The sequence below is a fragment of the Psammomys obesus genome, unplaced genomic scaffold, assembly GCF_907164565.1.
Source record: "Psammomys obesus unplaced genomic scaffold, mPsaObe1.curated_primary_1811, whole genome shotgun sequence".
NCBI lineage: Eukaryota > Metazoa > Chordata > Mammalia > Rodentia > Muridae > Psammomys > Psammomys obesus.
This window is the reverse complement of record NW_026591598.1, coordinates 15960994-15982622: the sequence shown is the minus strand read 5'-3', so window position 1 is coordinate 15982622 and position 21629 is coordinate 15960994. Positions and strand designations below refer to the sequence as shown.

General features: G+C 44.7%; 1 protein-coding gene across 15 annotated transcripts in view; it reads right to left on the bottom strand.

Annotated features, from left to right (window-relative positions):
- The window catches only part of Eif4g3 (eukaryotic translation initiation factor 4 gamma 3), a 219345-nt gene that overhangs the window by 45043 nt on the left and 152673 nt on the right, over positions 1 to 21629 (bottom strand). For all 15 annotated transcript variants that reach the window (XM_055610875.1, XM_055610877.1, XM_055610876.1 and 12 more), the window contains 5 exons: positions 13288 to 13376; positions 7252 to 7498; positions 6366 to 6499; positions 5057 to 5176; positions 1250 to 1420 (listed from right to left, as the gene is read on the bottom strand). In XM_055610875.1, the coding sequence (XP_055466850.1) occupies positions 1250 to 1420; positions 5057 to 5176; positions 6366 to 6499; positions 7252 to 7498; positions 13288 to 13376 (761 nt within the window). The remainder of the gene's footprint in view (positions 1 to 1249; positions 1421 to 5056; positions 5177 to 6365; positions 6500 to 7251; positions 7499 to 13287; positions 13377 to 21629) is intronic.

The following is a 21629-nucleotide window of genomic DNA, read 5'->3' as shown; positions in this document are numbered from 1 at the left end:
CAGAAGAGGGCACCAGATCTTATTGTAGATGGTTGTGAGCCACCACATGGTTGCTGGGAATTGAACTTGCAACCCCTGGAAAGAAAAACCTCTGCAAGAGCAGCCAGTGCTCTTAACCTCTGGGCCACGGCTCCAACCTGAAAGTGCTACCTTTAACATTAGGGTAAAAGGCTGAGTTTGAGGCTAGCTTGGTCTACATAACCAGCTCCAGGACAGCCAGGGATACATACAGAGACCTTATCACAACACAAAAACAACAAAACCACTGAGATATAGGCTCAGCAGGAAAAGGTGTTTCGCTCTAAGCATGATGAGCCAAGTCTGTTCCCCTGGGACCCACATGGTATAAGGAGAAAACCAATAACCAAACAAATAAATGTTTTCTAAGAAACTGAGATGAGAAATCGGTGCTTCAGCTAAATTGATCTGAAAAGAATCACAGAGGAAAGAGAGAACGAGATTAGGGAAGAGATCACCAGAGAAAACTAAAAAGTTGCTTCTAAATTCTAGATTAGAAATCAACAGCTCCCAAAGGTTACAGTAATGTAGCAATGTGCTGTCTAGACCAGGATGGGGGAAGGCTCCCTCCTAACTAAGAGCCTAAGAAGGGAAGCAAGCACTCACTGGTTCACACTCACAAGAAACATGTAATAGAAGAGGAAAGAGGAGCAGACAAAAAGATAGGGGAGGAAGGGGGGCAGAAGAGGGAAATGAGGTGAACATAGTCAAAATAAAATACATACGTGAAAATGTCAAAATAAAACGCATTAGGTACAATAATGTATGTTAACAAAAACCATAAAAACAAGATAAAACAGAACAAAAGAATGAAGCTAAGGCTGCAGGACAAGCCTCATGAACATCAGTGTGAGACACAGCGATCTCTTCCTTTTATCTTTGTAGTATTGGAGATCAGACTGCAGCTTGCCCATGGTAGGTAAGCCTTTACTGGAGTGATATTTTAGGTCCTCCAATATAGAAGAAATACATCGTCATTCACGAGGCCTACAGAACAATGCCATTAGATACAGAACAAAAGGCAAGGTTTTTGTACTTTTAATGAAGCAGGCAGATCTCTGGGTTGGATGCAGCCTTGAATTGGTCTACATGGAATTCCAGGACAGGCCGGGCCGGTTGCAAACAAAACCAAATGAAACCTTTCCGCATACTGATGAGGCAGAAGAACTTACCAGGGAAGGCTCAAGCTATTAGCACATCTCTGCCAGAGCACAGGCACAGGCCCCCTCACCTGCGTTTTAATGCTTTCAGGGTCGTCAGCGTGGCTATCCCGCTTCTGGCTGGGCTTCCAGGCGTTCTCTGCCTTTCTCAAGTGCACATCTTCTTTCACAGAGACGGTAATTATCTTTCTGGGCTCCCTTCTCTGGCCAGGTTGAGACCTCCGAGGTCCAACATTCAGCAACTAGAACAAGAACATTACATCCATTCAGAGAACTGACAGCAGCCTATATCTGTAGGGCTGCTCAAGCTGCATGGGGGCTCCAAACACTTCCAGATGAAAAGACCGAGTATTAGGTGTTCAAGTTAGAAACACCTTCCTGGAGGCATCAGGAGAGAGGAATATGGCCTCAGAATACCATCATTACAACATCTCTACCTCTAAGAGGACCATAAGGATCAGAAAATAAAGTCTGATGAACTACCACTCCCAACCCAGCAAGCCTGGGCTCAATGGAAGCTACGCTGCACAGGCTGCAGTGGCCACACCAGGACAAGAGACTACGTTGTGCAGGGCTGCTGAGATGGCCCAGCAGTTATTAATGTTTGTCGGCAGCCTGGCATGGTGGCATACACCTGCAATCCCTGCATGTGGGAGAGAGAGCAGACACATCTCTGAGTTTGAGGCCAGCCTGATTTACACGGTGCGTTCTAGGACACAGGGCTACATAAAGTACTGCCTCCAAATTTTATATATGAGAACATATAAAATAAAGTGGATGGGGGTGGGGTGGGTAGAGATGCTGGTTTTCCAAAGGACTTGAGTTAGGTTCCTAGCACCCTCTTAGGGTAGCTCACAACCACTACTACAAAATGGAGGAAGAGCAAAATGGCTCTCACTGCATTCTTTTCTTGAATTTTACTCCCCCAACTTTTGAAACAATCTTACTATGTAGCTCTGGCTGGCCTTGTACTCAAAGAGATCCACCTGCCTCAGCTGGAATTCAAGGGGACACAGGCAGGATCACCAGCCCTTTAAGCTAACCTGGACCAGCTCACAGCGGAGCATTACCACAATCAACCTTCCTATTCAAGATCAACCATGGATTGGCTACTGAGCTTGGACCTCTCAGCCCTGCTGCACACTGACAACCTGGATTCTCTTCTGGTAAATCATCCAAATGCTGTAAATACTGGCACTGCTTTTAAGAGAAAAGACAAAGTGTTTGTAAGACACAAACCACAACTGTATCTCACTTAATAGCTCAAGGCTGACCTTTTAAATACCTAGGGAACTCCGGGGGAAAATATGGACTAAAGTGCCATGCTTTATAGAAATCAAGCGTCCAGGTCAGATATGGTCCTAGGCTAGGTCGAAAAAGCATTTTCACCTCAATGCTCCAACTCATCCCTTATACCAACAATCAAACACTAGAAATGGCGGTGCCAAGTGGGCATCAAGACAAAAGTTCAAATCTTCATCAATATTGTCAAATGTACCAAGTAAGGACACAGCACAGATGGCAGGATCTCAAATGTTTTATCAAACATTAAAATAATTCAGGCGTGCACATGCCTTTAATCCCAGCACTTGGGAAACAGAGGCAGGTAGATCTCCGTGAGTTCCAGGACAGCCAGTGCTAAACACAGAGAAACCCTGCCTCAGACAAACAAACAAATCAATAAAAACAAAACAGGACAGATAAGTGATGAGACATGGTTTAACTGAGACACACTGAAAATTCTGAAAAAAATTCCATCAGGGACAGTTGCTAAACCAGACTCTAAGGATATTTACTTATAAATGAGGTTCTTGTCTTTTGAGACAGGAGACCTTGTCTCAAAAAATAGGTCATCTGGGATAGGGAGGATACTAGGCATGGTCCCCTGGTTTGCCTACAGGCATGCACCCTCCTGCACATATGCAGCATACCCCTTATAAAGATGAATCCTAGAATGCATATTTGAAGATAGCCATTTACAATCTACAAGGATCTAGCCCAAACAGCTCTGTTAAGATATTCAGCTAACCAAACACTGTCTGGACTTTGTGATTCAGGTGAAGTTCCTGAGGCAGCATGTATAAGTACCTTTTTCAGGGTTGGAAATAACTCAAGTAAACAATTTAATTCCCACTTGAATATATAAAAGCTCATCAGAACAAATGTACTTGGGTAAAATCAAAGTACAAGAACATCCTGTGAACTCATGGAATGAAGGACTGGGAAGATGCATCAGGCATTAACATGTAGGCTTTACAACATGAAGCCTGGAGCTCAGCATCCCCAGTGACGGTGGGAGGGGGGGGGACGACACACACATGTTCCTTGCACTTGCTGCCAGTCAGTGTAGCTGAAACAGCATGCCCCAGGCTCCATGAGAGACCCTATCTCAAAAGATAAGGTCAACTGTGATGGGGAGGACACTAGACATGGTCCTCTGGTCTGCCCACAGGCATGTCCACCAACCCCATATGCACCATACACGTATGCACCCCATATAGAGAAAAATCATAGAATGCATATTTGGAGATAGTCATTTACAAAACTACTGCAAACCCCAATGAGAACGCCTTGAGATTATAAACTGCACACGAGACTAACTCATACACTTCTCTTCACCTACTTCAAGTTCCCAGGGGAAAGAGCCACCCTGTGTCCAAAGGTTCTACAAGGCAGACCGCACTTCTGTGAACTTGGAAGCAGACTGTGGCAGGCTTCAAGCCAAACTGTCCTGGAGTCTTTAGTTCTCTTAATAAACCGTTCACTGTCCACTTCTATGACTGACCACTAGAGAATTCTTTTGGGATGTTCTAACAAATCATATATTCTACTAATCCAGGAGACAAGAAGGTCAATAAATAGCCTGTGAGGCAAGAAGCCTTACCTAAAATTTCCATCAGTGTATCTGAAGAGTGACATTCTTTTGTTCTTTTACTACAAAAATGTCACAAAACTGCCACCAACTTACTAGAAGGTATTTGACAAAACCCAAATCCACATTCTTGGCCCTTGATCTCTCATATTCAACTCTAGAATAAACTCTTATTTACTTTGAGAGCTTTAGTTTGCACTGACACTATAATTATCAACCTTAAAGTATGTTTTAAAAAACATAGTATTCTTTAAAAACAGTACTATATAGTGAATGACTTACACACACCCCAGGCACATATATGCATTTGCACAACTACACTCACACCCACATGTGCAGAATCTGGCACAGTGTGGCACGCAGCACAGATCCACTGGTGATGCCATTGCCTCCGCTGAAAAGCCTGCCACTGCGAATGACAACCTATAGGCTGTCAATACTATGCTTCTGTAGAGGTCATCTTCCTAGATTTCAGCTTCATGGCCTGTATCAAATAAGAGCAAACCCGCAACTATTATCGCCACAGACATGTCCTAAAGAAAAAGATTCAGAGCATGCCTGCAGGCAAGCTCTTCACGGGGGGAGGGGGGGACACGGACACGGCAATGGCTGTGCTCAGCTCCAGAACCAGCAACCCATGCCTGCTCTGCACTTTGCAAAGCTGTAGGAACAAAGGCAGAGAGTAAGGTTAGCTGAGAGGCACTAAATCTCTAGATACCATGACATCTCAGAATCCTACCCAGGCTGGCTCTACGGCAAAGGCATGTGCAGGTCACCTCAACAGACCAGATGGATGAAGACCAGGTCGAGTCTCTGCAGTAAAAATGATGCAGAGGTGCACTGTGTGTTCACGTTAATATTCATGTGGACATTAGGAAGGACGGTCTTTGCCTCCTTGACTTCCCGATCACAGGACTCGGCATAGAGAAGCCACTCCCTGCCCTTAGACCAGATGTCTGCCGTTGCTTCCTACCGAACTAGGTTGGGGTAGGGAACTGGCACTTACAGGCACGCCTCTTCCACCAGGTGCCTGCCTTCCAAAATCTGCAAAGGCTGGAGTGAAGTCAGGCCCTCGAGGCAAAATGCGAGGATCCAGGGTTCGCATTGGCAATCTGGGCTGGTTGATCTGCACAAGGAACAAAGAAGAGCTTGAAGCACCCACTTCCTGGTGTGTTCAGTGCCCGGGAGTTAACAGACTTCCACAATGCTGCCAGCTGATGAAGTAAGACTGATGCTCCCTCAGAGAACAAACTCGTGAGCCACTGGGATGTGAGTGGCTACTACCTAGGGATGATCAGGCTACGGGGCAAGTGCTGTACCCATCAACCAACTCCATGCTTTACTCAATAAACAAGCCCCAACTGCACTAATTTTCATCGTGCACCACATAAACCAAATGTAATGAGGGAGGTTGCTGGAGCTGGAGGGATGGTTAAGAGCACTTGCTGCTCATGAAGAAGACTTGAGTTCCCAGCACTCGCATGGCAGCTCACCACATCTGTAACTCCAGTCCTAGGGGATCTGACACCTACTTCTTGCCTCTATGGATACTAGGCACACAGGTGATACACCTAGATACACACATACATACATACATACATACATGCCGGCAAATGTGCACACACATAAAGTAAAAAGACACAATCAAAAGAGGAGGGATGTCTATATGCAAAGGGCTAGGGCCTTTAATCACCGGAGTAACTACTGGAAACATTTTGAGATTATACAAAACCTAATTTACGTTGCCTGACACCTAAGTTTCATCTTCTAAATATTTCCTCCTCTGGTTTCTAAACCTCCTTGTTACAATAACTCCACAACCAATGTTTGGATCCTAGGGAATGAGCCCTATAAAATCAGCCTTGCTTCCTCCACTCACGGGAAGCTCACTGCATCACTAGAATAAACACACACAATATATTTCACAAATCAACACCCAGGGTGAGGGAGTAGGCTCAGCAGTAAAGAGCACTTACTCTTGCAGGGGACCAGGGTTCAGTTCCCAGCACCCACATGGTGGCTCAAACTATCTTGAACTCCAGTTCCAGGAGATCTGACACCCTCTTCTGACCTCCTTTGTCACTGCCTGCATACATGTAAGCAAAACACTTATACACGTAAATGATATAAAATCTAAAAGAAACCACAACAAAAATAGCAGTACTGAAGGAAGGGCCTACACATAACTTCCAATAAACTCAAAAAGAAAGCAATAATTTGGGAACACCCCATTCTCAAGCATTACATATTTTACTTAAATGCAAATGCTGCCACACTGCACCTCTCTGCACGAACGCTCAGAACAGTCGGCTTACCTTGTCAAGAACCACATCACTGATGGGAGGCAGGCCCTCTGGTTTTTGGATACAGGCAGGCATAAACTGAAAGTCCAACAGGAACTCCCTATCATATTGCTTCTTGCCTTCTGTATCTGCAGGCTTCCAGGACTCTAAAAGAGTAGCAGAAGCAGAAGCCATTTATCCAAACCTGTTTCAAGATTTACTTTAGCTCTTCAAGGAAAGAAAGAAGCAAAGTTAACACAGGCTGACAGTTGAGAGAATGAAGATTCCAAACTGGCCTTGGCTCTTCCGTCACTGGGAAACCTCAAAATATAAAGAAAACTTGAAGCAAGACAAACACTTTCTACATCTTCATAAGATACTTTTTTGTTGTTTTGTTTTTGAAGACAGGGTTTCTTCAAACTCACAGAGATCATCCTCCTGCCTCTGCCTCCCTAGTGCTGGGATTAAAAGGGCGCTCCATCACTGCCCAACTGGCCAGGCTCTTAAGGATATACACTAGTGCTTATTAAAGTATGAGGTGCATCCGTTCTACCTGGCTGGCCTATACTAGTGTTTAGGCTCTAAGAATGTGTTTAGTCAGGGAAAAAAACAAAACCAAACACCTGAATCCCAGGCCTGGGAATGCCCATCTTCAGAGCACTGGCTACAACTACAACTCTCACTTAAACAGAGGTGAAGATAGCAGACTTGTCCTACAGAATTCTAACAACCTGCTCTGCAGATTGCTGGAGCAGTGAAGCTCTGAAGAGTACTCTAGAGCTGGTCACTAAATCCACCTTGAGCTAACCTCTCCATCCTGTAAACTTCACTGTAGAAAAGCTTCTGCCACCAGCATTTCTCCATGAATACATCCCTCTAAGACAACAGAAGGGACATGGGAAGTCAGGAACCAACTTACCTGCTTTAAACGGGAGCGTGCCACCATCCCCTGAACTATCAGTAGAGCCTGAGTTGGCATCCCCTCCTTCGCCCTCAGAAGCGCTCTCAGCACCACTGCGTAGAGACTCAGCTTCTTCTCCATTTTCCTCCCCAGCCTTCACTCTTTTCAGGACAGAGGGGTCTCGTTCAAAGGGAAACCCTTGGTTCATCTTATCTTGCTCAGGTTCAAGTACTCTGTCAACTGAAAGCTCCTCTTCGGCTTTAGGCTAGAGCACAAGTAAACACAGAACTCACATTACAACAAACATAAGGGCTTATGGCTACCCACCCAAAACCAACCAAACAAATGAACAAAAGACGCAGGAAAACATGGCACTCAAGATGACAGAGTCTGCACTCAGCCCATAGCAGGAGAACTGTTATGTTTTAAATTATTTCACTACCTGCCACACAACACAGACAATTCAGACAGCTACTGAAATGCTTTGACCTGGTTTTGATCTTTTATCTTTTTTCCCCCCCTTTGAGACAGGTTTTTTTTTTTTTTTTTTTTTTTTGGGTGTGTGTGTGTGTGTGTAGTACAGGCTGTCCTAGAACTCACTATGTAGACCAGGCTGGAACCTAAGGATCCACCTGCCTCTGCCTCCCATTTGCTGAGACTGAAGGCATGTACCACCACACCCAGATGAGAACTGCTAATTCTTAAAAGTTGATAGCCAAGAAGGAATCCTGGTCAGAAATCTAAGCAAGTACCCTTCTCTGGCCACCACAGCTCATCATAAAGCAAGAGACACTAGAGGGCAGGGGCTGCTGCAGGCCTCTAGCTTTGACACAGAGTTTTGGGGGAAATTAAGGAATTAATACCCTACAAAGAAAACCACATTCTACTTCACAAGGAGGCCAAAGGTTAGTTGTTGAAGGTTGGTCTGACGCCAGTAACTGGCCCTCAAGATCTGGGTACACCTATCCTTGTTGCATAAAACTATCTGATTGGCTGATTAAACAGCCTATACCTGGGCAGGACAGAATGGGATGGGCATGGCTAAGGTCCTTGGGCTTTTGAGGACAGGAGAATCAACAGGAGACAGAAAGACAGGAAGAGATGAGGAAGGAGAACACCACAATGGGTTATCTTGTAAAAGGAATCACGTGGGCTTGGAGGAAGGACTCCGATAGAATACAATCAAGTATCCTGGAATTATGAATGAGGATGATTAGCGCAGATGGCATCAGATGGGACTGGGAGATGGACGGTGAGGTTACTGAGACAGAACAGGTGAAATATCTGCCCGGCCCGAGGTAAATCAGGCAATTATAAAATCTAATAAGTGTCTGTGTCTTATTATTTGTGATAGCAGGTTAGATAATACCTCTGTGATAATCTTAGGGCAAATAATAATAAATAATGTATAGCCCAACACACTTTTTAAAAATTTACTACAACAGTTAGTTAAAAATCTATTTACTTACCTTGTCTGGATCCATAACATGTACGAAGAACACACACACACACACAAAATCATTTAGAGAACTACTCAGAACATTGCCTCTCTCTGGGGAGTCTATTTTATGGGCCAAGAGAAATGAAATTACCCCTCGGGTTAGTTCTACCAAACATTTTGGTGTTGGGCGACAGACTAAACATCCGAGTTCTTTGTGTATCTGGTGAAGGGGCACTTGAAGACAAGCCCAGCCCAGCAGCACTCATAGGGAGGCACTCCTCAGAAAAAGCCCAGCCCCGCACCCCTGCCGACGAAACTCCAGCTCATCCTAGGCTACATAGCAATTTTTTAAAATCAGTAGCAGGTAATCACACACAGAGACTTGAGGGCTAGCCTGGGATAGATACATGAGGCACTGTCTCAAACAATCTAAACATTCAAACGCAGACATCAAATTACAAGAAAATAGCTTAGAATTTTTTTTTTTTTTTTTTAAGAAAAGTAGGGCACTTTCAACTTTTGAAAAAAATATTGGGTGAAGCCGAATGAGTGAAGCGAGTCCGTTTCCTGCACCTAGCACTCTAGTAGGCTCTGCGTAAAGTGACAATGACTTTGAATACAACCTTCCAGGTCAGTACAGCTCAAGGAGATTTGCTCTTCCTGACTGAATTCCACTGCCACAGCTTTCAGCAGGCGGGACTGGGTACCTCTCACTACACTCTGAAAAGCAAAGCCCTACAGCACTAAAGAGCTGACCACATCACAATTCCTAAAATGCTTACTTCAGACCTTGTAAAATTCAGAGGTAAAAGCCATTTCCTACAATCAGCAGCAGCAAAGCTAAGCAGTGGTGGCAGACACGTTCAATCCCAGCACTTGGGAGGCAGAGACAGTCGGATCTCTGGATTTGAGGCCAGCCTGTCCCAGAACAGCCAGGGATGTTAGGGATGTTACAAAGAGAAAACGTGTCTCAAAACAAAACAAAAACCAAACAGCAGCGAACAAACATCAGCTGCAGGTAAATATGGATAAACAAAAACTTAACACTTGGAATCAATTTGTAACCATAGAAAGACGCACAAAGTTAACCAGTGTCCCGAAGAGTAAACCACAATGTAGCCACACAGAAGTAGGGGAGACACACAACCCCACAGGGCTCAGCCCGAGAAAACTGAACGTGGACGGGTCTCTTCTAGCAAAGGAACAGTGTCAACTGTTTACTCAAAAAAATCTGATGGAGCAGGGTTTGGAGGTGCACCTTTAATGGGGTCTCTGTGCATTCAAGGCCAGTCTGGTCTACATAGGGAATTCCAGGCCAGCCAAGGCTACAAAGTGGGGCCTTTTCTGAGAGGGGTGGCGGATAACAATAATAAACCAGATGAAAAAAAATAACATAATGGCTGGGCAGTGCTGGTGCACCCCTTTAATCCCAGGACTTGGGAGGCAGAGGCAGGCAGATCTCTAAGAGTTTGAGGCCAGCCTGGTCTACACAGTAAGTTTCAGGACAGCCAAAGCTACACAAAGAAACCCTATCAGGAAGGGTTGGAAAGGAAACACCTTTAGTATAGGGCCTGGGAAGGTGGCTCAGCAAAGAGCACCAAAGTTCAATTCCCGGCATGTCAGCTCACAACTGTGTACAACTTCATTTCCCGGGGTTCTGGAACCCTCATACAGACATAATGTAGGCAAGCTACAAGTACACATAAAAAAAAATCATATATTTTTTTAAACCTTAAAAAGAATATTATTATAACATTGTCACTAATATCCACATCTTTGCTATTAACGCTGCCTGCAAATCACAGGAAAGTCAGAATGATAACTGAGTATCTAGTGACTGATGAAAGGGCCTGAACATTTTTTTAAGGACAGGACCTAATGCATCCCCCAGAGGCTGGTTTTGAAAACTATGGAGGTGCTGATCTGGAACCCCTGCCTTGCTTCCCAAGTGCTGAGCTTGTAGCTTTGTATGAGGGCTCATTTTTATGTGGTGTTGGGACTTCCTACATTAGGCAAGCCCACTACTAAGCTATAGTCACAGGCTGATAGGCCCTAAAATTTAAAACCTAGTCTAAGATGCTGCAACTAGCACGCCTCATTTTGTTGTTATTATTATATATTATTGTGCACGTGTGTGTGCATTCAGGTGTGTGCTTCTGAAAATGCAATTACCAAGATTTGAGGCTGAAGGTCAAAGGACAACCTGTGGGGTGTGAGACTCAGTGCTCTCTTACCATGTTGGTCTTAGATTTGTCTTTTTTTGGGGAGAAGGAGGTGACAAGGTTTCTCTGTATAGCCCAGCCCTGTAACTCCCTCTGTAGACCAACGTGGCCTTGAACTCATAGAGATCCATGTGCCTCTGCCTCCTGAGTGCTGGGATTAAAGATGTGCGCCACCACTGATGGGCCGAGATTACATTATTTTTAAAGGCTGAGAAAATAATGTAGGAAGGGGTTAAGTTATTCAGTGGATTAAGACTCAGGACTAAGATTTCTGAGTGAAGACTACACGAAAAGAAAATGTTTTAAAAATTCTAAAAAATACTTGGTGTGTGTACATTCACTCACATGAGTGCAGTGTCTGTGGAGGCCAGAAGAAGTCATCAGATTCCTTGCAACTGAAGTCACAGGTAGTTGTGAGCCACCCACTCTGGGTGCTGGGCACAAGCAGCCTATTCCCCTACCTACCCATGTAGCCAGCTCTCCAACTTCACTACTTAGAATTTTACACTGTGTAGTTAGATACAATGAGTTAGAGCAGCCCTCACACCTGCACAACACAGTAACGCAGGTTTACAACAGATTCTGGCCCATGGCCTAGTTTTGGCTCACCAACTGTTTTCATTTATGGTACAAACTAAAGATAAAATTTATCTTTGCAATGGTTGAAAACCAAAAAAGGACCCCTTTTATATACAAATTCAAGATTTCAGTGCCCACTGACAGTTCGCTGGAAGACAGCTACACGTCACCCACTGGCACACTGTGGCTGCTGTGTCAGGCCTGAGGAGCTGTGGTCAGAGTAACACCCACTTCAAGCATTTACGATCCTGACCTAAAATGAAGAGGTAGGGGACTGCCACACCCAAAGAAAAGAACGAGTAGGTGAAGGTACAGGAGCGTGGTCCATCCGTCCAGTGTTTGTTCAATGACTCTTAAGATGGGGCCACAGCACTAAAGACAAAAAGGAAATTCAAGTGAAAGAACCAAATTGGCTGCATCTCAAGAATTCCCGTGTGAAGGAGCTCAAGCCATACCCGGACTGTGTGCGCCTCCCCCGCCTCGAGGAAGCATCTTATTCTTTGTAGGAACATCATTTTTTGTTGAGCTTCAAGGTAGGCACCAACTATTTGCACCTCTCTAACTTAGTGCTAAATCTTGTCCCTCAGAAGCACAATGAAGTCACACTCATACACCATTTTAGTGGTTGCTAGGGAACTCACTGTGACATCAACAGAACATGGTGTGTGAGGAAAGGGACATGACAGCGGAAGCAACACATACCGTGTTGGCTGTGTGAACAAGACAGAACTTTTTATTAGCTACAAAGACCTCATTAAAACAATTATTTAAGAGCTGCCTTAGGGGCTGGAGAGATGGCTCAGAGGTTAAGAGTACCAACTGTTCTTCTAAAGGTCCTGTGTTCAATTCCCAGCAACTACATGGTGGCTTACAACCATCTATAATGAGATCTGGTGTCCTCTTCTGGCATGTAGAAATACATGCAGGCAGAACACTGTATAAATACATAAACAAACAAGTAAACAATTTTTTTAAAGCTGCTTGAGGCAGCAAATGGCTCAATAATGTCTGCCTCGAAGTGCTGATGACATAAGTGGGGTCCCCAGAATCCACTGAAAGAACTCACCCCACAAGGTTGTTTCCTGACAATATGTGCTACAGCATAAATGCAGGCACACAAACACACAAAAGTAAAAGTTGCCTCAAGCGAGAGAGGCTGAGAATTTCTCTCCCCAGTTCAGGCCACACTGTAAATAAGTCCTTTTCCTTTACCAAGAAAAAATAAAATAGCCCTCCCAAAACAATATATCTATTTAATCATCTTGTACCTTTAGTGACATTTAAAAAGAGTGAGCTTACGGGACTGAAGGGAGCCAGTTGGTACAGCGCATGACTAAGCGCTAGTCATAAGGAAAATGTGACTTTGGGTCCATGATCTCACAAAGCAGCCCAACTAGCTGATCGCCAGGTGCAGTGAGGACGGTTTCAAAAATTATGGTTGACAGTAAGAGAGGAAGACACATAACATCGACCCCTAGTCTATACACACCAATGTACATGCATGAACCTGGATACACACATCCATACCAAGATAGAAATCACACACAAAACAGCAAATAAAGCCAAAAATGAAACCAGACACACACATTTTCAACTAGGGAGAGTTAACTTCAAGATGACTATCCAGAAGAGGTATTCTCACAAAAGAACAACACTTAGTCAAGGAAATTAAACATGTTATTAAAGGTCTTTAAAACAAACAAAGAAAACCCTAGACTATTTTTTGTGCTTGACAGAGCAAGATCTGAATGGAAAAGGTTATCTCAAGAAAGCAGCATGTCTTTATGAAAGGAGCACTCAGGAGAGACTCACCTCTGCTTCTGCCTCTAATGCTTCATCTGGGGTTCGGGTCCGATCTTTTGTTTTCTTCCACGTCTTTGGTGCAGGGGTAGCTGTTTGCACTGAAATACAAGATTAGTGCCATTACTTATCTCTGAAGGCCTGCTGGGGGTTAACAATCTAAAACATCCTTGCATTCGAACCCAGCAGCAGAGAAATTCACCTAGAGCCAGGAGGGGCCAAGGGAACTCTTGCATGGCAGCCCAGCCATGTGTGATAAGTGTGCTTGATACAAACTCAGTGCTCCACCAGGGCCTGGATACTCCCCCATGGCATGAGCAATGGTCATGTGATTCAGAAGAGATGGAGCATCACTAATCTAAAAATCCAAAAGCTGTTTTGGTGGTGAAAGTTTTGAAATAAGCTCTCATCATGAAGTGCTGGCTGGACCGCAACGTAGGCTAGGTTGGTCTTGAACTCAAAGAGATTCACCTGCCTCTCTGCCGACCAAGTGCTGAGACTAAAGGTGCATCACCATTCTCAGTTGCCAAAGTCAGAGTTTGAATCACCTGATTTTTGGGGGCTAGTGACTCTCCTCTAAGTCCTGTCTGTACATGCACTTCCAAACTGGAAACCTGAGGTCTGAGAAGCTGCAGTTCCCAGCACATCAGATCAGGGCAACATAAGCTAGCATGACAGCCAAGTCCAGACCTAGGTCTGCTCCCACTGGGCAACTGTGTGATCTCTTAAGACACTTGTTAATCCCCTGCTGAGGTCAACTACAAAGTATAAGAATGAGGTTGGCTAAAGGATTTGGTTTGGGATTCAGACCCAAAAGCTCTCTATAAGGTTCTCCAGGGCAGGCAGCTCTGACAAACCAACACCTACCTTTACTTAAGATCAATATCAGTGGTCAAGTCTTTCATGATTCTGGGGTAAAACTGACAAAAGTTAATTTTTACCAGATACTTCTATTGGACCAAAATTCTAAATGAAAGCCTGAGTTCACAAGAGCCTTTCTCTTGTTTTTGGTGGTGGCAGTGAGCCACACGGGCAAGCCTGAAAGAGGGATTTCCAAGGCAAAGACAGGGGTTTCTACTCATCATTCTTAATGACTTTTCCCAAAGGCCAAGGCAGTTAGAATAGTAAGAAAAGTAGTACAATGGTCATAGCCCCATAGTTCCAGCAAAGAGGAAGCAAAAGCCTGACACAGGCATATCCTTGCATCCTAAGGAGCTGGGTGGTTGAAAGCGTGCCGTTTTCTTTAAAGGAATATTAGCTCCAAATAGTTGAGCTGTGGCTTTTAGCTTCCTGATCAAGCCAGGCAGTTCACTGACATGATGACCAAATACAAGAGCAAAGTGAATTGAAGGAGTTATTTTGGTTCATTTTTGTTTTTTTTAAATAGATTTATTTTTATTTAAATGTATGACTGCTTTGCCTCCGTGTACATATGCACACTCTGTGTGTGTCTAGTTCCTGCAGAGGCCTAAAGAGGGCAGCAGACCCCATGGAACTGCCGTTAACAGCGGTTGTGAACAGCCATATGTGGGTGCTCACGATCCGAGAGCTGTCACTTCAGCCTTGCTGTTTTTTTGTTGTTGTTTTTTTTATGTCAGAGGGTATGGTGAACAATAAGTGCCTGTCACACAGCACTGTGTGACACTACTTGCCCTTTGTTCCATCATGGAACCAGCTTACTGATGGGTGCACAAGAGCAAGTGTTCTCAGGCTTAGGTGACTTTCTTGTACATCCTCAAAGAAAAACCCAACCGCATGCTTTCCTAATCCTCTTAGGTACTTCTTGAGCTAACAAAACTGACGATTCGCACACCACAAACCTACCACCAGTCAACTTTATACGGACATTCCACATTCAACCCTCCCAACACGGATGTTCATCTCACAAGGAAAATCTGCTCCTGCATTGCCAAGAGCAGCAACAGCTACAGCTCAGAGTGAAATTCAAAGGATACCTGGAGACCCGATGTAAAGTGTTAGGTGGGAAACCCTGGACTGTAAAACCAAGTCACATCTTCCTTCCAAGACACCAATGCATGGAGGAAGCATTCTGATTCCAGAAGGGAGCAATGGGGGCTCGGGAAGAATATAAAGAAAGCAAGATAAAACCTAACAGGGAAAACATGGAATCTTGCAGCTCTATGCCCAGCACCCGGAGCAGACAATGGCATGATGTGGCTCCGTAGGGCACGGAGAGCTCCTTCTATGGCATTGCTATTATACCCCACACAACCACTCTCTCATGCTCACTCTGCTTGTCTACTGATGTTCCACGTTCCTGGAACCCCTACGCTCCTGGTCTCCACTGCACCTTCAGCTTCACCTTCACAGCCTGGTGCACTGCCCTGAGAGGCTGCCTAGAGACCCTGACCCTGCCTCAAACTGCTTAGCTTTGGGTCTTCCTCTGAATTCTGGATGGAGCCCTTGGTGAGTTGTCAGCCCTCAAAGGAGACTTATGAGAATGCTGACTCTGTAGCTTTTCCATTCTGAAGGCCTACAAGACCAACATCTCTTGGAAGATGGCAAGGTGTACCAACAGCTTGAGCAGTAGCCAGACTCTTGTTATGCAGGACAAAGTGTTCTGCTGACCTGGCCTCTGGGTGGCCAAGTGTGGGAATATACCTTCTGAAGCAGCAGCCAGAGGCCCGAGGTACTTTAAAAAAAAAAAAAAAAAAAGCCAAGTATTCAAACAAGTTCAAACCTTGCATTCTAGATCTGCATCAGGTGGGTCAACAAATTCTTACATGTCCCGTGGCACCTTTTCTATCACCTCAGTGTAAAGTACTTGGTTTCTTGGTCACCTTCCTCCCTTCCCCACTCTGAGACAAGTTTGCACTAAGTAGCTCTAGCTGGCTTAGAACTCTGTGTAGATCAGGCTGGCCCTGAGCTCACAGAAATCTACCTGGTATGCATTTCAGGTACAGACAAGGCCTGACTGGTGTGTTCTGAACAGATTTGGCCTCTCTAGCTTTCTAAGTCCCTGGCCTCCCCACCCCCATGAATGTTGTTTCAGGTACTGTGCTCTGGTTTTGCTCCCAATCTCACTCTAGAGTCAAAAAATCAGTTGTAACTGTACTACAGTTAGGATGAGAAGCTGTCTGGAAACTCCCTCTAACAGACTGCTTAGACCAGAGTAAGGTGGGACTAGAAGAGGAGGGAGAGGGCTACAGTCAGGATATAAAATGAATAATTTATATAAAAAAATAGAAAGAACTAGACCAGAGTCTCAGGGCATGTGCAAAGTATAAAAACCACTTTTATTTCCACACATTCTCATCCTTATCACAAGACTTGGGAGGCCAGCTGTCAACTGTGTACCGACCATGTCCATGTTCTAGCTTTCTATGCGAATACAATAGCCCTCTCCAAGCGCTGCTTACAGCATTCTGCGGCTTTCCTAGCTTTTCTAAATGTGTCCAAACTCCACTTCTAACGGATTAAGAACCAATCAGGGCACAACTGTAATCCCAGCACTCTTGAGAGGCAGAGGCAGGCAGATCTCTGTGAGTTCGAGGCCAACCTGGTCTACAAAGTGAGTCTAGGACAGGCAGGCCAACAGAGAAAAACTCTGACTTGAAAATCAATAAATCAATCCAATCAATCAACCAACCAACCAATCAATCCAAAGATATAATAAATATTGAAAAACTGCAAGAGAACTAAAGGTACCTAACCATGAAAATTGAGCTGCTAATTAACAGCATTTCAGAAGCAGGACATGGATCTGGTAAAGACACTTGTCACCCAGAAGGATGACCGGAGTTTAACTCTCAGGTCCCACAAGGTAGGAGAAAGAATCAATTCCCACAAGCTGACCTCTGACAACCATACACACAGGGCTGCACACTCACACAAAATAAATGTTAATGAGATAGTAAAACGTAGGAACAGAATAAAATGTCTCACTAGCCTAAACAGCTTTGAAATCGCACACCCAACAAAGAGCAAGCCACCGTTTCTGATTTTTCTGAGCACTGTTTGTGGCAGGTCCTAGGAACCCGAACATTCCCCATCTCAGCACGACCAATTTACAATTATGTTCTTGCACGTTTCCATAAAAGGCATGCTCCATCAGCATCCGGGGGATGTGTGCTTTTATCAGCACCGTAACTCAGAGCTAAGCTGCTGCCCCCACAGCTTCATCTCCCTGTCACAATGGGACTTTTTACCCAGTTACCTGGCTCTAGAAACTACCTGCTTGTCATAAAGACCTGAATTCTACTTTTCGTTTGAATAAAAACACTAACAGAAGGCCATTGAAATGACCAGAACTTAGGATGAACTACGGTGGTCCGTGACAAGACAGCTAAAGGAAGAAGAAACACAGTTTAGGGGGAAGGTACGCAGAGGCTGAGGTGGTAGGACTTCATGTTTAAGACCGGCGTGGACTCAGGGTTCAAAGCCACGGTGAGCCACACAGAGTACCGCTACCACCACTAAACGGTAATTACTGCCAACAACAAGGGATACAAAATAGAATTATGTCACAGTCACTTCTTCAAATTATTTATTTACTCATTTATCACATGCAGGCACATGTGGTCGTGGAGGTCAAAGGATAACCAGCTTGTCTTTGCCCTTCACCACGTGGAGTTGAGTGCAAGCCAGGCCGTCGGGTCAAGGGCGGCAGGTTGTTAGTAACTTGCAGATCTCCACCACCGGCTGCCTGTGCCAGCTCTTAAGCCTGTTCAATAATAGAACATTTTTGCTGCTTTTCTGTATTTCTGGAAATATTTTAGATTGTGAAGAGATGTTACCCTGGCCATGAGAATTAAGAGAGTCCAGCTACCAGCCGAGAAAGCCTCAATTATAAAAGCTTCCTTTCCGTCCTTTCATTCTGTGGGGACTCAGTGTGAATTATCCTCTGGTGTGAAGACTAGTCTGAATGGACTCAGGACTCGAGTGACACAAAACTTGAGTGTGCACCTTTACCACTGTAGAGGTGGGGCCGAGGGCATTGTCCCAGGCTTCTATATAAACAGGGAAGAATGTTCCAACAATGGAACTTCCAGAGAGTTCCCACCCTAGACACCTGGCTTTCATCCCTTCTCCTTCATCCAGGACTTCTGTTCATATCGCTTTTCTTCTTAGTTCTCTGCCCTTCAGTGGGCTCTGTGGCTCTACCGGGTTTCTTTTGGCTGTGAACTCTATTTTACCCTCACCTTTGACATTTTTTGTTTGTTTGATTCAGAAATTCCCATGGGAATTTAGAAAAATAAAAAAAAGATGTCAATTTATCTTGGAAACAAGGAAAATGTGGGTAGAGAAGTGGAGCCCCACAGGGGAGCCTGCAGGAACCTGTGGCCTTTGATCCCAGCGCTGGGGAGGGGAGGCAGGTAGCTCTCTGTGAGTTCCAGGCTGCCTTGGTAGACAAGTGAATTCCAGGACAGCCAGGGCCACAAAGTGAGACCTTATCCAGAAACCCCACCATGCACAGCCAAGACGTAAAAGAACTACAAAGAATCATGGAGACGACACGCAGATGCATGACTGGTGACAGGGAGAGAGAGAAGCACCCAAGACTCTGCTTCCTGGAACCTCAGCCGCTGAGGCTCCTGTGAGGCTCCTAACTGCTCCTTGCTGTGTTTAAGGCTTTTCAGGGCTAAGCATCAGAGACAAAAAATAGTAAGTATAATAAAATGGGAAGTCAGACTTCTGGTCTACCCAAAACAGAGATCTAAACACAACTGAGTCTTCACTTCTTGCTTTAACATTACTGATCACCAAGGCTATTTACAGTGACATCTAGGTGAATTCTAAAGGTACTTTCAATAACAACCTTAGTTGTTTTCCCCCCCTCTCTGTTTTTCATTTTTCCCTCCCTTTGAGTCTGTCTTTTAACAGTTTCTGAAGGTAGATGCTGAGGTGAACAACAGGAAGATACTTTTCCCCGCCACAATACATTCAATTAGTAGTTTAAATTTCCATCTAAATATCAGCTTTGCAGTATGCGGTGCAGAATAAAACCTCACCTGAAATGCTCACATCTTAGTCCTACGACCCTGTGAACCTGGGCACGGCAGAAGTACCCTTTGTAGATGTGGCAAAAAGCATCTTCAGATGGAGAGGAACTCCTTAGACACCATGGAATCAAAAAGCCTTTGGGGGCTGGCAAGATGGCTCAGCAGTTAAGAGTCTTCAAGAGGACCTGAGTTCAATTCCCAGCATTCACATGGCAGGTCACAACTGTCTGTAACTCCATTTCCAAGAGCTCCAACATCCTCACATGCACAGATAAATGCAGGCAAAACACTAATACATTTTTTTAAAGTTTTTTTTTTCTTTCTTTTTTTTTTAAGTACAGGAGGCAGGAGGACTGACCAAGATGTGAGTTGGAGGCCTGGTCAGCAAGGAACAGTGGTTGAGAAGGCAATGGACAGAGAGGCTCTTCCTCAAGGAGAGCCTGTGAGATGCAGGCCTCTGGAAACCTCCAGTGCATCCCACGTGGACCCCTGAGCTACAAAACCGTAAGATAATGAATACCCGTTTGTCTGTCCCTAAATTTACAAAAGCTACAGTACAACAGCATGAGAAACACCCCACAAACCTTGCTGTGCTGGCTTCTCATTCTGGTCCAGATGAAAACATTTCTAAATTTCCCTCTGGCTTTTGCTCTGAACGTCAGTTACCCAGAGTGTGCTACTTGGCTGCTAAGTGTTGGGGAGATTTGCCAGAGGGGATTTCTCAATGAACTCCAAATTTAATTGCACCATGGCATGAGAAAAAACCTGCTCTGACTTGAATTTTTAGGCAATTTATTACATTTGAGTGTGTGTGTCGGTCAGAGGACAGCTTGTGGCAGCTCACTGTCTCTCCACCATAGACATTCCTGGAGGGAAGCAGCTCATCAGGAACAATGGCATGGCATATACCTAAACTCGCGAGGAGCTCTCTTACTGGTGGAACTCAAACACTGTAAGCCTATTAAGACTTCTTAAATGAACCACAACAAAGCACATCTCGGTGAGATTGTGAGGGTTAAAACTGAAAGGAGGGACTTATGAACAGTAAAGAAGAAACATTTGTGTGTGTGTGTGTGCGCGCGCGCGCGCGCGCGCGCGCGCAGGTGCCTGCAAGGGACAGAAAAGGTGGCTGTGGATCCCTCGGAGCTCTAGTTGCAGGCATTTGGGGAATGCCTGGCTTTTTCCTTATTTGGGCTCCAAACTCTGGTCTTCTCAAAGAGCAGCAAGCACTTTTAACTGCCATTCCCTGGGAAAGAAGGCCCAGGGTCTGTATGGTAGACTGCTTTTATCAGACAGCGCTGAACAGTTTGAGCTGTTAGTGAAACACTGCACCTCTGCATGCTAACGCCATTCTCACCGTCATTAGATGCTTTATGAAGTATTTGCATGAGCTGGGCATAGAGGCACATACTTTTAATCCCAGCACTCAGGGAGGCAGAGGCAGGGTGGATCACTGTGAGTTTGAGGCCAGCCTGGTTTACAAAGCAAGTCCAGAACAGCCAAAGCAACACAGAGAAACACTGTCTTGAGGGGGGGAAAAAACTGGCATGTACACAGCATTTCCCTTTATGAAAAGAAAACATCTGTGTACCAAGTAATGAGTGCCAAGACATCCTGTTCTGATTTCTGTTACTTTAAAAGTTCTGCTTTAAATGACAAAAATGTCAACTAGAACAAACAACTTTAATTCTCAACTAACTAATCCCTCTGCCATGGTGAACTCTGTCTGCAGTGTAGACACTCAGTCTTGGGTGAAATTGTCTTCCTGATCACAGAGTCCTACAAATCATCAAAGTAGACAAGCACGCTTACACACCGCTTGTGTGTGAGGACTGTGAGGGCTAGTTGGGAAGACACTTGCTTTTCAGCTCATGTGATAAGAAAATTCCTCCTGGGACTGGAGATATAGCCTGGAGGTTAAGACTATCTGCCTACATAAGCCTGCAGAAAGGAGCAGCCACCTATCCGGCCAGGAACCCCACAAATGTCTGCAAATATAGTTCCCGAGGGATCTGATACCTCTTCTGGCCTCTGCACACTCAAATGTTAAATCTATATAGCTGTAAAAGGTTCCAGAGAGTGTACACACCATTCCCTTTGAAAGACCCTTGTGATTTGCTATTTTTCTTGCTACAAAGCCATACACATATAAATGGGTGCGCATGCACAATTGCACATATCTCCAATGTTACTCTTGAAATATACCAACAAAATTAAACACACCTCAGCCACTTTATGCATATTTATTTCCCCAAAAGTTAAGCTTGTATTCTGTCTCAAAAATGACTTTTGCATTTCTCCTATTCTCACAGGCATTCAATAATGTGTTTCTTAAAATTATTGACTAAAAATAGTATTAGAAAGTGAGGGGGCTAGGCATGGTGGCACACA